At 40.3% G+C, this 18,264-nt stretch overlaps 1 protein-coding gene across 1 annotated transcript in view; it reads left to right on the top strand.

Annotated features, from left to right (window-relative positions):
• The window catches only part of epb41a (erythrocyte membrane protein band 4.1a), a 76,660-nt gene that overhangs the window by 5,137 nt on the left and 53,259 nt on the right, over positions 1-18,264 (top strand). The window contains exons 2-3 of the mRNA XM_046417574.1: positions 8,032-8,345; positions 17,529-17,801. Coding sequence (XP_046273530.1) covers positions 8,040-8,345; positions 17,529-17,801 — 579 coding nt within the window. The 5' untranslated portion in view covers positions 8,032-8,039. The remainder of the gene's footprint in view (positions 1-8,031; positions 8,346-17,528; positions 17,802-18,264) is intronic.

The raw sequence follows: 18,264 nt of genomic DNA, 5'->3' as shown, positions 1-18,264 counted from the left end.
GTCCTGTCATCACTTGGGCAGCTGTGCCAGCATCCATTTCGCATTACAGGCTACCAGCAGCTTCAGGAACTTAATTTGATGGCAAGCTCTGTCCACTCTCAATCTGCCCGCAGATCTTAAATGTTGTATCAGAAACATGACACATCTGTCTCTGAAAAAAGAAACTTAGTGTAGATTGTGTTGAAAGGTATGACCTAAGACCCTGGAGACATAACATATTTCAAATACAGCAAGGGTACGCACTGTAACCTGTCTGTCTTGTTCACAAACTGGTAAGGATGGTTATGTCATTGCTGCCCTGCTTTCTCCAACGACTGTGTGTTTTTAAACTATGTTAGCTGTTTGATATTGATATCATTGTTAAGATGGGCAGCACGTTGGTAGACACACCCAGTGAATCCACAGGCACTTTAAGGACAGCGGGGACACTCGGCACTTGTGGCAGGGCATCCAAGCTATCACCGACTACAGGAAGACATCACAGACACAAAGCACACACGCTTGTGGCAGGGCATCCAAGCCATAACCAGCTACAGGATGACCACACCTGCTTGTGATAGAGATGCTTCCCTCCCAGGTGCGCTGAACAACTTCTACACGATTCAAGGCACAGAACAACATGGCAGCGAGGAAGATCACCCTTTCTCTCTGCAGCCAGGAGGACCTTAAGCAGAGAAGAAGGCTGCTGTGCCAGACAACATACCTGGCAGAGTGTTGAGGGGATGTGCAGACCAGTTAAGTGGATGTTCTCACAGACATGTTCAATATTTCCCTGAGCAGTGCCATCATCCCAAAGTGCTTCATAGAAACCACTATCATTCTAGTGCACAGGAAGTCACCAGTGTCCTGCCTCAACAACTAACAACCCGTCACGCTCGTGCCTACCATCATGAAGTGCTTCAAGAGGCTGGTCATGAGGCACATGAAGGACCTGCTGCCCCTAGCCCTTTACCCCCTGCAGTTTGCATATTGTCCTCAAATCTATCTCAATATCTGTTCAAAGGATGACACCATGCTCCACCTGGCTCTCATGCACCTGGACAAAAAGGACATCTATGTTTGAATGCTGTACATAGACTTCAGTTCAGCATTAAACATCATCATCCCTCAGCATCTGGTTGGAAAGCTGAGCCTGCTGGGCCTGAACACCTCCCTCTACAACTAGATTCCGAACTTTCTAACTGAGAGACCTCGGACAGTCCGGATTGGCAGTAACATCTCCAGCACCACCACACTGAGCACAGGAGCCCCACAAAGCTGTGTGCTCATTCCTCTGCTTTTCTTACTGCTGACTCATGACTATGAGGCAATGCACAGCATGAATCACATCATTAAGTTTGCTGATGACATGATTGTGGTGGGTCTCATCAGCAAGAACTATGAGTCAGCTTGCAACAGGTGGTGCAACACTCATGCAGAGTCAACAACCTGTCTCTGAACACCAACAAGACCAAAGAGATGATTGTGGACTTCAGAGGAGTACAGTGAACACTCTCCACTGAACATCAACGGCTCCTCTGTGGAGATCATAAAGAGCACCAAATTCCTCAGTGTCCACTTGATAGAGAGCCTCACCCAGTCCCTCAACACCACCTCCACTGTCAAGAAGGCCCAGCAGCAGCTCCACTTCCTGAGGAAGCTGAGGAAAGCTCATCTTACTCCTATCCTCACCACATTTTACAGAGGGACCACTGAGAGCATCTTGTGCAGCTGCATCACTGCCTGGTAAGGTAATTGCAATGCAGCGAATTGCACGCACCTGCAGCGGGTATTGAGAACAACTGAGAAGATCATCTGGGTCTCTCTCCCCTCCCATCAAGGACATTTACAGCACTTGCTGCATCTGCAAAGTTATCAGCATTGTGGATGACACTGCTCAGCCATCACACAAACTGAACATGTATATACATCATCTTGTGTTGAGCTTTTGTGTAGTGTAGTGTAGCACCTGGTCCCTGGAGGAGCTTTGTCTCATTTCTCTGCTCACTGTGCTCCTGTAAACAGCTGAAAGGGCAATAAAAAAACATTTGATTTGAGATGTTGTTCCATGAAAACTGGATAACCATTCAAAGTGCAGCAAAAATGAGTCAGTGCACATGGCTGGAGAAAGGTGTACTATGATCTAACCCATGTCCCTCTAGGGAGACAAATAGTGTAAGGCTAGTAGGCTTAAGGTTTTAAAATATACTTGAAGTTTAAGTCATTTTAGTGTGACTAGGGAATGGTAACATTTGCTGATATTTGCATTAACATTAACTACACCTAAAGAAAGAAATTCTTTCAGCGTTATAAAACTGGATATTTTAATAGTAAAGAAACATGACATTTTCTGTAAATTAGTAGTCTTTCGGCAGTATTAAAGCAGAACATTTTCTGTGATGTAAAATTCTTTCCACTGTATCATTGAGGACATTTTCTGTTATTTGCTAGTCTTTCCATAGTGTAAAACCAGGACATGTTCGGTTATTTAACGTTATACTTGCAATAGCTTGCTTTTGGCTGTTTACCCACAGTCAAAAACAAGAAAAAGACATTAGTCAATATGCCCCCAGTAATAACAATTAATTCTAACTTAATGAAAAATGAATTTTTCTTTTACTGAATGATGGACCTACAGTGACAATAAAACATTCAAAGAAATGTTATGTGATGAAAACTGATTTTTTAATAACTCAGTCTTTCACAAGTCTGGAAAAATGCAGAACTAAAATTCAAAGTTCAGTTACTACAGGAAACAGTTTGCTAATTTATTAAACTCTCTCGTACCATTAAAAACAATCAAAGATTTGATAACACATCCACTGATCAGTTTATTGAAAAATTTGCAAATAGAAAAGTTTTACAGAGGGACCAAGGTCGAGAGATTTGCTTCTTGTATGCAGATAAGATGAAGGCTGTAAAACAAATAGAAAAATGTAATAGTGATTATCAGTGACAAACAATTACAAGAGACAGTCAAATTGGGTCAATAAACAAAGGAAGATTCCCTGGACAAAACAACTTACCACTTGTGAAAGAAAGTTCCTCTGAGGACATATTTTGAGCCACCACTGTTTTCAATGGCTGCTAAAAAAAATATTATAATTAGATGAAAATTAACAACAGATACTAACATGGAGTGAGAGAAAAGGAAAGAGAGAAAGGAACAACGGATACTGTCAGAATAGGAAAGAGAGAAAATGAAAAGACAATGAGAGACGGAGGAACAGAAAGAATGGACACAACAGTAAAAGGAAACACTCAGAGGAGAGGAAATACTCCCATCAGCCACAACTTTAAAACCACCTGCTCAGTATTTTGCAGGTCCCCTTTTTGCTGCCAAAACAGCTCCTTTGAGTTTGGTGTATTGAGGGTGGAGCCGCCAGGTGGAAGACTTCACTTAGTGGGAGAGTGGATTGGGATTTTTCCAGTGCATACCACAGATTCTCGGTCAGTTTGGGATCTGAGAGAGAGTTTGGTCTAGACCTGCTCAAATTGGAAAGTGTCATGAGATAACTTTTGTTGTGAATTGGTGCTATATAAATAAACTGAATTGTAGGATGCTGCTGACGAGAAGAGCCATTGCCATGAGGAGGGTTAGAGTTAGTTAGCACAGTTAGACCAGGTCTAGACCAAACTCATAGCAATAGCAGTAATAGCAGAAGCAGTGGAACTATAGATAATGATAATGATGAAGTATACAGAAGGTACTATGGTGATTATGATAACAATAGTAGCAACATTAATAATGGTAGTTGCTGCACAGAGTAGTAATAAAATTAAAATTATGACTAAACAGTAGTAATTGCAATGGGTTTCAAGCAGGACCGCAGCAGGAGGTCCAACCATGATCTATGAGAACCTGCAAGATGAGAAAGCACAAGGACTCCAGGGAAGAAGTTGAGTTAGTAACATGCATTAATGGGACATAAATGTGCGCAGAAGGAGACGGAGAGGAAGAGAGAGCTCAGTGCATCGTGGGAGATCCCCTGTCAGTCTGAACCTGTAGCAGCATATCTAGGGGCCAGTATAGGTCAGCCCTAACTATAAGCTTTATCAAAAGCAAAGCCTTAAAACGCAGAAAGGGTGTCCGCGTCCCGGACTGAAATGATGGTACCCAATCTACTTTTGAAGACTCTAGGAACCGCAAGTAACCCTGCATCTTGGGAATGTAAAGCTCTGGTGGGATAATAGGGAGCTATCAACTCTTAAAGATATGATGGTGCCTGACCGTTCAGGGCTTTATATGTGAGGAGGAGAATTTTAAACTCTGTAATTTTAAACTCCAATGTGGAGAAGCCAGTACAGGACAAATATGATCTCTCATACTGGTTCTTGTCAGTAATCGTGCAGCAGCGTTCTGGATTAGCGGGAGAGTCTTTAGAGACTTATTGAGGCAGGCTGATAAAAAGGAGTTACAATAATCCATCCTGAAAGTAATGCATGGACTAATTTTTCTGCATCTTTCTGACTCATAATGTGCCTAATGTTTGCAATATTGCGGAGGTGAAAGAAATGTGTGTTATGTGTGAGTTAAAGGACATGACTGATAAAAAATAACTTGAGGCCAAAGTTAAGCCAGGGCCCAGAACAATAACTTCAGTGTTGTCCGAATTTATAAGTAGAAAATTGTAAGTCATTCAGGTTTTTATGTATTTAGGACATGGTTGATTAGTTAGTTAGTGGGTCCTCCTATCACTTGATAGTGGAAGGCAGAGCTATAGTTATGTTGTCCTTCTTAAGGTGCAAGAGGTCATGTTCCCACATGTTAAATGGAGACTGAATAATTGATTTGTTTATCACTGGAGTGACTAGGAGGTTCAAACCTGAGGATCTCAGGCTACGGGCTGGCTCATATGGGGTCAACAACTGTTAGGTATGTTGGGGCCAGACCCAGACATGCCTTAAAAGTGATCAGTAAAATCTTAAAATCAATGCCCAATTAGAGTGGCAGCCAATGGAGGGAGGCTAAGATGGGGGTAATGTGATGTCTTCTGTTGAAGACAGTGAGAAGTCTAGCTGCAGGATTCTGAGCTAGTTGGAGGCGTGGGAATGACTTATGGCAAATGTCGGACAGAAGAGAGTGGCAGTAATCGAACCTGGAGAAGATAAAAACATGGATGACTTTTTCCAGGTCAAACCATGATACTGGATATTGTTCACAGTTTGATAAAAAACATGACTGGAAATGTGGGTCAAAGCTGAGATTTGAGTCGAACAGTACTCCTAGAGTAGAAGTGAGTAGCAGTGAGTTTTTGAAAGGTGGACAGAGGACCAAAACTGATAGGGTTCTGGTGGGGGGTTAAACAATATGATTTGTGGTTTAGATTTGTCGAGTTGTAGAGAAATTTAAAATAAAATCTTAAATGTTAAAATAGTTTTTGTTCTATTTTTGGTAAAAGCCAGTAATTTATGTATAAATGCTGTAGGGGAGGGCAATCTGGCCAAAAAATGTCATCATCCATTTAGTGGCAAAGGAAGGTATATCCGTGTGATGTTTGTGTGGAAAATGGAAAGGGACGTATGTCTGTGTAGATCCTCAGTCATCCAGGTCATCTTGCATAGAACCTGCCGACTGGGACTCCTCACCAGTCACTCAGAACTGAAGAAGCCTTTTGGATGAGAGGTGAAACGTCTTTTCTTGAAACTGAAGCAAAGTTGCCAAACTTAAGCTCTACGCAATGGATAGGAACATTGTGTCTTCGAATAATTTGGCCTAGTGGGAGCATAAAAATGGAGAATAAAACTGGACCTAAAATTGAGCCCTGTGGCACCCCAAAGATAATGTTGGTTGAGCAAGACAGTTTACCTATGGTGACTGCAAAAGCTCTTTCTAAAAGATAAGAACAAAACCCTTGGAGTGCAGTGTCCCTGATGCGCACCTAGGTCTGCAGACAGTCAATTAAAATTTTATGATCTGCAGTATCAAAGGCTGCACTAAGATCCAAAAGAATTGAAACAGAGCTCTCATCACTGTCCGCTGATAAAAGTTGGTGACTTTAAGGAGGGCAGTTTCCGTACTGCGTAAAACCAGACTGAAATTTCTCAAAGAGGTCATTATGACACATGAAATCTAAAGGTTGGGTTGAAAGCATTTTCTCTAATACTTTAGATTAAAGGACAGTTTTGAGATTGGTCTAAAATTACTAAAAACAGATGCATCAAGATTAGGTTTCTTTAATGGAGGATGTGCCATTGCATGTTAAAAAGCTGAGGGGAAGGTACCAATTATTTATAATAGACAAATTAATGGGACCATTTGAGTTAAAAACCTCTTTGAGAAATTTAGTGGGAATAAAATCAAACCCGCATGTAGTTGGCTTAATATGTGCCATAATTTCTGCTAAAAAAAGGTTGTGAAGTCTCAAATTACCAAAATAACAGTGGATGTCTTTGTGGGTATATACAATCTGGTGGAACAATTTGTTGTCTGATGTCTTCAAGTTTCTGCCTAAAATGATACTGAATTTTGTCTATATAGATTCTCAGTCATCCAGGTCACCTTGCGATACTGAAATTTATTGAACAGCTCCTCAGATGGGTCAACAAAAACAGAGGAAGGTAGTGGTGACCAAATAAATGACCTGTTTTACTGTTGATACTGATATGGAAAACATTTCCCAAGACATCAGCCCTAGCAGCTATATGAAAAACTGATGACCTGTCTTCCGACTGTTCCGACTGTAATGTATCTTGTGCAGCCGCCCACCTTCACTGCTATAATGAAGTGGTTGTGTGTAGGTGTCAGCATGAAAGCGTGTGAGCAAACAGCTCTCATATAGACACTAACTAAGTGCTATTGATGGTGTGAGGGGGTAATGGACAACTGAGCAAGAGATCATGACAAGTAGATTAGATGATACATGGTTCATCAGACTGGTAAGCATCCTAAGTCACCAAGTGAAAGTGAGACAGTAGTCAACGCTGTGGAAATACGGACACTAATAACAAACCCAGTGTTAAAGAATTGACTCTACAGCTATGAGAGCCAATGAATTCTGGACATGTTGAATGATCAGTGTGTGATATTATTGTGGTGATTGTAGAAATTCCTCTGCAAATATGTTTCTATTTGTTTTTTAAATTACAGAAGTTATTTATTTATTTAGGGCGGCACGGTGGTGCAGTGGTTAGCACTGTTGCCTCATAGCAAGAGGGTTCCAGGTTCGAATCCCGGTCTGGGCCCTTCTATGTGGAGTTTGCATGTTCTCCCTGTGCCTGTGTGGGTTTTCTCCGGGTACTTCGGCTTCCTCCCACAATACCAAAAACATGCACATTAGGTTAATTGGCTACTCTACATTGCCCCTAGGTGTGAGTATGAGAGTGTGTGGTTGTCTGTCTTTGTGTGTTGGCCCTGCGACTGGTGACCAGTCCAGGATGTACCCCGCCTCTCGCCCGTAGTCAGCTGGGATAGGCTCCAGCTCCCCCGCGACCCTGACAGATAAGTGGTATAGAAAATGGATGGATGGATTTATTTATTTATGGCCTGGAGGTTGGAGAAGTGGTTTGTGACCGGAGAGTCGGCGGTTCGATTCCCTCCAGACTGGCAGAAAAAACATTGGGTGTGGTGGAGTGATTCATTTTTTTCATGTAGCATGCATCTGATAGTCAATGAAGTTATGAAAAGTTTGGAAACAGATCTAAGTGGACATTAATTGCTGCAATCTCTACTCAGAAAAGACCAAGGTTCTAGGTGGGAGCCCATCTGCCTTGGCTGGTTAGAGGGGGTTATATGTTTGTATATACACACACTCACAAACATATGAATTGAATTGAGAGAGAAAGAGTAATAGAATGAGACAGAGGAGTTGGAAATATGCTCTAATGAACAGTTTTCTGTGTTTCAATCATGTTGCACTCTTCATCATCAGCATCATCTACGGTGTGTTTTGTTCAAATCTTCCCGGGCTGAAAATATACAGGACTGTAATAAATAAAATAATATAGCAGTAAAAGACCTCATTTTCACCTGTTATTAATGCGATTAGTTTCTTTGGTGATATGGATTAGCAGGCCAGTTAACTTGATTCTGTCTTCTATCTCTATCTACAGCTGTTGCCATGACAACAGACGAGGCAGAGAGTCACCAGATGAATCCAAGGCAGCAGGAGGAAACCAGCCGGGATGACAGACCGCCCTCACCAGAGGAGGAGCAGCTCCAGCCTCGTAGCCGCAACACTCCCAGCCATGGCCTCTCCCGCCTCTTTTCTTCCCTCCTGAAGAGGCGCTCACAGTGTGAGAGTGATGCAGTCGAGAAAAAGGAAGAAGAAGAAGCCAAAGCCCCCATCGCTGACCCTGAGCCTGAACTGAAGACAGAGGGAGAGATGGCCCTGGATCAGCACTCAGTGAGCAGCACAGAGGCACAGGTCAGCCTGCAGGCCATATGTCTTTGTCTTCAGATTTTTGTACAGTTCATCTAACCTACTTTTCAGTTATTGAAGTAACAACTCCTTGTCAATCTGACTTAATGTTTCTTATGGTCTTGAGAGAGAGAGAGATGGTGATCTAAAAGTGTCTTCTGTTCTGCCCTCGAAACATTTGTGACCACCATGATCAAAAGCACTGAATGACAGAACATCAGGTCAGGTCTCTTCATTAGAGGCTATGAGACTATTAACAATAGTTAATACACTAATAAGCATTAACTAACTAAGGTAATTAATACAATAATAAACATTAACATTTAACAAATGTGTCTTGGTAACATTTATAAAGGTTTACGGGTTAGTATCTGGTACAGATACTTTTAAGGAGTATGAATAACATCCGAGAAAAATGTGTCGCTATCTAAGCCCTTTGAGACAAACTGCTTGTAAAAATGGGCTATACAAATAAAGTTGACTTGACTTGACTTGACTATGCTTGTGATGAAAAGGAAGGAAAATCCTTATTCAGTCGACTTACTTACCTATTTTCCCTCACATTCAAACTGGAAGTTTAAACTTTGATTAGACTTGGTAAGTTTAACTCAAAAAGGACCCAAAAGCATTACACTGAGATAAGGAGTTCAAACCAGAATTTATTCACAAAATTACTCAATTACTCAAAAGAAAACAACAGGTAGTCTAAATATCCTGCACTATAAACAAGGAAATAAATCTACCAAAGAATTGGTTTTGTATACAGGGGTGCACATAACTAATACACAGGTACACATGTGCAACAAAAATCAGGAATGCATACTGTCACTTGTGTTACTACGCGCCTTTGTGTACTTGACAGAAATCATACTGTAAGTGTGTATTGCATCTTGCTGAAAATTATTTGACAGTATCGAACTACAAGGAAACTGTTGCTTTGTTAAGGTATTTGTTTATACATACCTTGTTTCTATTGTACACAAAACAATTTTACCTCCACATTAATGTTTTCTTCATTTTAATTTCAAATATTACTGAAAATAAACAAAAAAATCCATACATCAATCAATTAAAGACAACACAACTTATTTGTATAGCCCATTTTTACAAGCAGTTTGGCTCAAAGGGCTTTACATAAGCAACATCCTCTGCCCTTAGACCCTCACATCGACTAAGGTAAAACTCCCAGAAAAAACCTTTAATAGGGGAAAAAATGGGAGAAACCTCAGGTTGAACAACAGAGGAGGGATCCCTCATCCTTGGCGGGCAGATGTGCAGACATACAATGCTGGTTGTACAGGCAGGAAAGCCGTTAACAACAAGAAATATGGGATAGATGGGGAGGAGAGGAGATGGCTCCTTGTATCCTGATGTGTGCCCCAGCAGTCTAAGCCTATGGCAGCATAGCTATAAAATGGTTCAGAGTTACCTGAGCCAGCCCTAACTATAAGCTCTATCATAGAGAATGTTTTTAGCCTGGACTTAAATGTGGAGAGCTTGTCTGCCTCTCTGACCCATGGAGAAAGTTGGTTCCACATTTTTTGGAGCAAGGTGTTCTACTGGGGCAATAAGGAACAATGATGTCCTGAAGATAGGACCGAGCTTTGTTATTGGGACCCTTATAAGACAACAGAAGGATTTTGAAGTCTATCTTATATCCTACAGGAAGCCAATGGAGTGAGGCTAAAACAGGTGAGATATGTGTTCTCTTCTCTCAGAAGTTCTGTCAATACCCTTGCTGCAGCATTCTGGACCAAATGGAGACTCTTCTGAGAGTTTTTAGAACATCCTGACAAGAGAGAATTACAGTAGTCCATCCTAAATGTGATGAATGCATGGACCAATTTCTCAGCATCATTCTGAGAAAGGCTGTTCCTAATTTTAACTGTGGTGGTGAAAGAAGGCAGTCCTAGTGATGTATTTTATATGGGAATCGAAGGACAGGTCTTGGTCGAAAATGACTCCAAGGTTCCTCACCGCTGTAATAGAGTTAAAGGTGATGCCATCCAGGGTGGCGGTCCGACTAGAAAAAGAGTCTCTGAGATGTTTACATCCAAATACAATAACTTCTGTTTTTTCTGAATTAAGTAAGAAGTTAGAGGACATCCAGGAATTTTTGTCTTTCAGGCAATTTTCCAAATTGGTAAGGTCGCTTCTGTCATCCTGTTTTATAGATAAGTATAGCTGTGAAAATTAGCATAGCAATGAAAATTGATGTGCTTCCAGATAATATTCCTGAATGGAAGCATGTAGAGAGTGAAAAGTAAGAGCCCTGATACTGAACCCTGAGGTACACCATAAGTAACTTTATTGTTTTCAGAACAGTTATGATTAACGTCAACAAACTAGATATGACTCGAACCATTGAAGGGCGAATCCTTTAATACCAATTTCATGGTCCAGTCGCTGAAGTAGAATGTTGTGATCAATGGTATTAAATGCAGCACTGAGATCTAGAAGGACAAGTGTGGAGACAAGACCTCTATTCCATGCTGGGAGAAGGTCGTTAGAAACTTTTATCAGTGCTGTTTCGGTACTATGGTGTTCTCTAAATCCAGATAGTAAAGCTTCAAAAAGGTCGTTAGAGTGGAGATGTCGATGTAGCTGCTCTAGGACAACCTTCTCAAGGATCTTGGAGTTGTTTGGAAGGTTGGATATAGGTCTGTAAATAACTAATACATCCGGGTCAAGGGAGTGTTTCTTTAATAGTGGTTTGATGACAGCCACCTTAAAGGCCTGTGGTACATAACCTGTGATAAAAGAGAGATTGATCTGGTTAAATAAATGCATAAAATGCAAAATAAAGAAAAGCATACATAAATGTCAAAACTTAAATGACATGTTTTGCATTTAGATGCCCACAACTCTTGTTTAAGTTTTTACATCCCTTCTTTCTATTGCTTGTAAAAGCCTTTTTTTCTTTTTAAGAGCATAATAAAGACTTTTCTGTCCTTTGAGTGCAGCGTAAATAACTATCCATAAATAACTTTGAAATTGCTCCTCAGGTCTGATGCTTACAGTGTTGTTCAATTCAATTCAGTTCAATTCAATTCAGTTCAATTCAATTCAATTCAGTTGAAGGCACTCTTGAAGGTACTCTTGTCCTCCTTCTCCTCTAGTATCAGTGCTGTCAAAGCGGCTTTCTACAAGGACAAACTCAGCAATTCCAGCCACTAACTTATCAGCTGATATCCTTGCCTCCTTCTTCACTAACAAAGTGGCGGCCATCAGTGACCAGTTTTCTGATCCAATCAGAAACAACATGTCTCCCCAGGTCAATGGCGCTACCCTAGCATCCTTCACTCCTCTCGCAGAGAGTGAGGTTTCCAAACTCCTAACATATAGCTGGGTTACTTGAAGCTATCGCTCCCTCAGTCATACCAGCGATCACTCATGTGATCAATGCCTCACTGGCTACCGGGACATTTCCAGCTGTGCTCAAAGAAGCCGGGGAGCAAATTGGGCGCAAGGGCACATCAGTTGGCTAATCTCTCATTAATCACTCCACCACACCCAAATTATTCCTGCCCACCTGGAGGGGGAATCGAACCGGTGAAACTCTGATCATAAGCTGATTTCACAAGATTTCACCCCAGATGGGACTCAAACCCACATATAAAACACGGCCTATTAGTTAAAGATTACTTTTATTTTGTGGCAGCTTTCAGTATTGTTCAGTTATTGCTTTCTTTGTTCATACTTACCATTGTTTTTTTTGTGCAGACCCACCATGCAGGAGAAACATTTGAAAAGCAAGGCCAGCATGCATTTCCTGGTTTTTATAGTGTTGGTGATGTCATGCTGACAACACTGGGTTAAACCAAGTGAAGGGGGTTTCTTCTTCTTCTTCTTCTTCTTCTTCGTCTTCTTCTTCTTTTTCCTTCTTCTTCTTCTTCTTCTCTGGGTGATTTTGCCGTGTTGCAACCAGCTTAAAAGGTGCATATCGCGACCTGCTGTACTGGAGTGTGTAACTCATGATGACTTGTTTTTCGGGTTACAATCTAAATTAATACAATTGACAATAATAATAATAATAATAATAATAATAATAATAATAATAATAATAATAAATAAGTAAATAAATACATTAATAAATCATATCATATAACATATATAACAATCATATCCTCATATCCTTTTCCACAGTCCAGTTACTTTTAAAAAGTTTAGAGAGCCTTACAACATTCTCTCATTTCATCGCTTTCAAACTCCATGGTCATTGTAATTCATATATTCTGTTTTTAAGATCCTTTCTTTCCCTTTCATACTTTCTGCATTTCATGATGGCATGTTCAACATCTTCACTGACCTTGCACTCTTCACATTTGTCAGTCTTGCATTTAGCCATTAAGCTGAGAGTTGCTTTCAATCCTGTATGTCCTAATCGTAGCCTTGATATCATGACCTGCTCTCTTCTGCATTTCCCTTTGAAATCTGTAGTTTCGATGGGTTTTGAATGTTATGGTAATGCCTGCCTTTAGGGTCTGTATCCCATTTCTTCTGCCATAATTTTTTTACCGATTTCCTTATAATTGATTTTGCTTCTCCTTTTCCAAACGGGATTTGCAGGATATAGGTATTATTTAGTCTCAGAGCTCTTTTACCTAACTCATCTGCTTTCTCATTGCCCCCGACACCTGTGCGGGCTGGGATCCAACAGAATTGCACATCTATTCCAAGTCTCTGTATCCTCATCAGAATCATTAATATTTCGATTTTCAAATCCTCTCTGTTCATTTCTTTCGAAGACAGACTTAAGATAGCTGCTGCTGAGTCTGAGCAAATAACTTCTTCTCGCTCTGGTCTCACCTCTTCTATCCACTGTAAACCAAGAATTATGGCAGTGAGCTCTGCTGTAAACACAGATAGTTTATTATTTAGTCTTTTGCATATTGACATATCAAATTCTGGTATGAACACTGCCGCTCCTACATGCTCACTTTCTGGCTCTTTAGATCTGTCTGTATAAATTGGAATATAGTTATAAAAATTATTCCTTAAATATTCTTCTACCAGCTGTCCAATGTTCTCCATCCCTTTTTCCAGCCATTCACATTTCCTATCGATGAGTTTCATATTTACTGTTGGTTCAGGAAGGATCCATGGAGGAACATTACCCCAGACAACATCTGGGCCATATTTCAAGCTGTCTAAACCATGTTCTTTTGCCTCAGCATTAATATACCATCCAAATCCTTTCCCTTTGTGTTGTTTAGAATATTCCCAACATTCACATAGCACAGATGTTGCCGGTTGTCCCTCCCTGGAACCTTTCAACTTCACCCAGTATGTCAGGGATAGTTGTGATTGTCTGAGACTCAGTGGTAGTTTGTTACCTTCTATCAGTAAAGCATTTGTAGGAGTTGTTTTAACTGCACCTATACTCATTCTCACCGCTCTGAGCTGGACTCTGTCACCATAAACAATACATCCATAGTCTAAGCATGACCTGATTAAAGCTCTATATATATCTAAGAGTGATTGTTTGTCTGCTCCCCACTCATATCCAGAGACCGATCTCATGAGGTTTAGTACTTTTTTGCATTTTGTCTCAGTCCGTTTAATATGGTTTCTCCATGTGTATTTTTCATCGAACCACAGTCCCAAATATTTAAACTCCCTTACCCTTTCTAGATTTTATCGATATAATGTCAGATGAACATTATCCATCTTTTTCCTCTTGGTGAAGATCATATAGCAGGATTTTGATACAGACATTTTAAAGCCCAGTCAAACGTCCATTTTTCAACTTTTTGTATTGGAACTTGCAAACATTTAGTCACATGTGTGATATTTTTCCCTTTTTCCATATAGTCCGATCATCTGCATCTTTATCAATTTCTATGAAGATGTCATTTATCATTATGTTGAATAAAATAGGGCTAATAACGCTACCTTGGGGGTATGCCAGTCACAATATCATAGGTTTCGGAAATAGCATCTCCTACTTTCACACAGAAGGTCCAGTCAGAAAGGAAATCTTGCACCCAGTTATACATTCTACCTCCAGTACCCATTTTATCCATTTTAATCAGTAGTCCTTCTCTCCACATTGAGTCTTATGCTTTCTCAATATCACAGTACACAATGATCATGGTCTCTTTCATAGGAAGAGCCTTTTCTATTTCTTTGCTTACTTTAATAAGGGCATCACTTGTGGATCTGCCTCTTCAGAAACCGCTCTGACTTGGGCTTAGCATACCTCTTTCCTCTAGGTAGTAAGTTAATCTTTGAACGATGATTTTCTCCATCCATTTGCTAAGATGTGAAGTTAACGCTATTGGTCTATAATTTCCTGCATTTGCTTGATCTTTACCTGGTTTAACGAAAGGGAGCACCAAGGCTTTCCTCCAGCTACTATGCATTTTACCATCTCTTCTTATCTTATTGAACAGGCTTAGTATTATTATCAATACTTCGTCAGTTAATTGTTTAAATATAGTATAGCATAATCTATCCTGGCCTGGCGCTGTGTGTCCACTTCCCTCCAAAGCCTTTTTTAACTCCTTAAGAGTTATCTCCATTCCTAGGGGTGAGTCATCACTATCTTGCCTTGTATCACTAACATTTTCCTTTCATATTTCTTCTTTGCGTTTCTTTCATCTAGATGATTTCCATTATGTATGCTTGCAAATGTTTTGCCCAGAAGATCAGCTTTTTGTTTGTATTCTCCATCGACCAGAACTGGAATTTTATCAGATTTCCTTTTCCCAGTCATTTTCTTAACCATTGACCATACTTCGTTAAGTTTTATTTCTCTACCCATGGAGGAGCAGAACTGTCTCCATGATGTTTGTTTGGATAACTTTATTGTTTTGCGAGCAATAGCTCTCTTTCTTTGATAATCCAATAAATTGTCTTCGCTATAGTGTTTTCTCACTCCCAGTCAGCTTTAGGGAAACACCATCTTTCAACAGCATATCCTTATCCTTGAGCATGCAACTTAAAGTTAATTGATGTTAATATTGGAAAGTGGTCACTTCCCATGTCTGTATCTGTCATAACATCCCATTTACACTGGACACTCAGATTTCCAGACACGAGAGTAAGGTCTATGCATGAAACTTTGTTTCTTCTGATGTCCACTCTTGTGCCCCTTTTGTCATTCATACAAACAAGACCTCTTTCTTCCAGGAGTTCTTCCACTACTTCACCATTACTATCTGTGTGGTCACTTCCCCAAAGAGTACTGTGCGCATTAAAATCCCCACACCATATCTCTCTTCTGTTTATGCTCCCTGCAATGTTCTGAAACTTTAGCAGGGTTAAAGCATTACAAGGGTTATAGTAATTCACTATTGTGATATTTCCTCTTGGACTACATATTTCTGTCACCACACATTCATGATCGCTTGGTACGTTTATGCTTTTAAACTATATTGTGTTTTTAATAAATGTTATACAACCACCACCTTGTTTTCCTATTCTATCATTTCTGATTGAGCAGTAGCCTGAGATGACGAAATCTAGGTGTGATTTCAGCCATGTCTCTTGTATGCACAGAATATCTGGGGAGTTGCTCATCTCAGACAGTACCTTTTTAAATTCCTGGCCGTTAGCAATCAAACTTTTGGCATTCCATTGCAAGATATGGATCACCATCAGGATACTAAGTACTATGCGACAGTCCATCATATCTGCTAGGATTTAACATTTCATGTATAAGCTCAGCTGTTACTTCTTTAATTCCCAATCTGCTGCCGTGCAACATTCACTGTCTTGCATGTGAAGGCAATAAAGCTGACTTTGTCCACAATCAATGTGTCATTGTTAATTTTTTCCAGGTTTGGATTTGGTGTTGGGACTGGGAGCCTCCGTGCGATGTTGGTATTCTCTCTGTTATCATTTGCCCCTTGCGCAGCACTGGGTCTAAATGTGCTGTTCCCCTGTACTTTCTTGAGTGCGTCCGCATAAGACACTTGATTTGTTACTTTGTATATCTGTACCTCTCTGGCTTGTCTTTGGACATCCACCGTAAGCAGCACTATGCTCTCCACTAGTTACAGCATTTGATTTTTGCATTATCACCGCAACTTCCATACTCATGTTCTCCTCTACACTTTGTGCATCTTAATTTTCCCCTGCATTGTCCTGCTGTGTGCCCCATTCTCTGACATTTGAAACACCGCAGTGGCTGTTGGATAAACGTTCTGACATCATAGCATAGGTATCCCATTCTTACTTTCTCTGATATGGCATTCTCAAATTCTAGTACCACTGACAGGCTGTCCCTTTTTATTCCTGACCTTCTAGTCTGAAGCCTTGTAGCTTTCACTACTTTCCCTCCTTTTATCTCTTGGATTATCTCCTCCATTGTCATAGATAGTGTCTTCACTATCGTGCACTAAGTAATATTGTGAGCACTGAAATGAGTCTTATAATCCTATGAAGTTCCCTGATTATGAGGATACTGTGCAGGTTTACCTGCAGTAAATATGGTACTGGCTGAGGTGGTGTAGGTTATTGAGCGCACTATGAATAAATTTCCACCTTTGGGAAGTCAAGATGTCTGCTGAGTCTGTCTACCTACCACCTTCCTTGACACTGGTGCCAGGCTATCCCACAAAACACATCCTCTGGAGGCAGAAAATAATTTTAAGCCATGTTTGTGACAACATGTGACATTTGATTTACCTGAGTGAAGTTCCACACTTGACATTAGGCAACATCGTGTATCATTAGTGTGTATTCTCCAGCACCGCACTAATAGCTTTATTAGCCTGTAACTTTAATTTAATGTCTGTTTTCTCATATGCAAATATCTGACCACATTCAGTCCACACTTTTGCGATGTTCAAAGTGATATGGAAATGTTTTAAGTCTGACCTAGTAAGTTTGTCATTGGGATTTTTTCTTATTTATACTGACGTGCCATCTGATAAATTCAAGGCGGAGGGCATGTCTAAAAAGAACTTTAATGAGCTTTACTGTATCAACCAGAAATAACCACTAGAAAGAATGTGGCCAATCACATAATTCTAGATGATTTCTACTGTTCATAATTATATAACAACATTGCTAAAATGACACACACATATGTTCAGTATGTGCTCACCCATGCCAATGTGACCGTTTAACTTGACTAAACAGATTGATGTCTTCCATGATTAAACCTCCTGTAGTTAAACTGAAATCTGTCACAAATACTGATTAAGATAGTTTAGACTGCATTTTCATTGTCTTTTTCAGATTGTCCAGATAGAGAAGAAAGCAGCTGAGGAGGAGGAGGGTGAAAAGGACAAAGAAAACAGCAAGGAAAAGGTAGAGGAGGGTAACCTGGAGGAAGAGAAGAAGGAGAAGGAGCAGGAAAAAGAGTCTGGTCCTGAAGGTGCCAGTAAGGAAGATAAGAAGGATAAAATGATAGAAGAGGAAGCCAGAGCTCCCAAAGCTCCACGCCGACCCAAGACCATGCTGATCAAAGTCACCCTGCTGGACAACACTCTGTATGAGTGTGAGCTGGATGTAAGCACATTTAAATTTTTTTGTCTTATCTATATTTCTTTACCGAATATTTTTTAAAAACTTCAATCCCTTCAACCCTCACAACCCTTTGAATTTTGAAGTGCAGGCTTCATTCTGTCTCTCCTCTCCTGTCTCTGTGCAGCTCTCTCAAATAGACGTGCAGCACTTTTATGACAGAGTGAGAGAGTGGCAAAGAGATACCATGGGGAAATGGAGACAGTTGTAACTCATTTTTATAGAATCCAGACCTCATTATTATTATTATTGTTATGGCCTAAGGAAAGAAGGTGCCAGTTCCTAGGACTGGAAATGCAAGGAACCTATTGTTTTCAATCATTTATGGTTGCAACACTGAAGACACCAAAGGATTTGTGATAACCACGAGCTGCTGTCGTGTCCCAAGGGAACATGATAGCGTTGCAGGAAATGCAGAATACAACTTATACTTACACAACTACATCTT

This window comes from Scatophagus argus, chromosome 17 (genome assembly GCF_020382885.2).
Source record: "Scatophagus argus isolate fScaArg1 chromosome 17, fScaArg1.pri, whole genome shotgun sequence".
Classification (NCBI taxonomy): Eukaryota; Metazoa; Chordata; class Actinopteri; family Scatophagidae; genus Scatophagus; species Scatophagus argus.
Note: the sequence above shows the minus strand (reverse complement) of the source record. Positions and strands in the feature narration are given on the sequence as shown.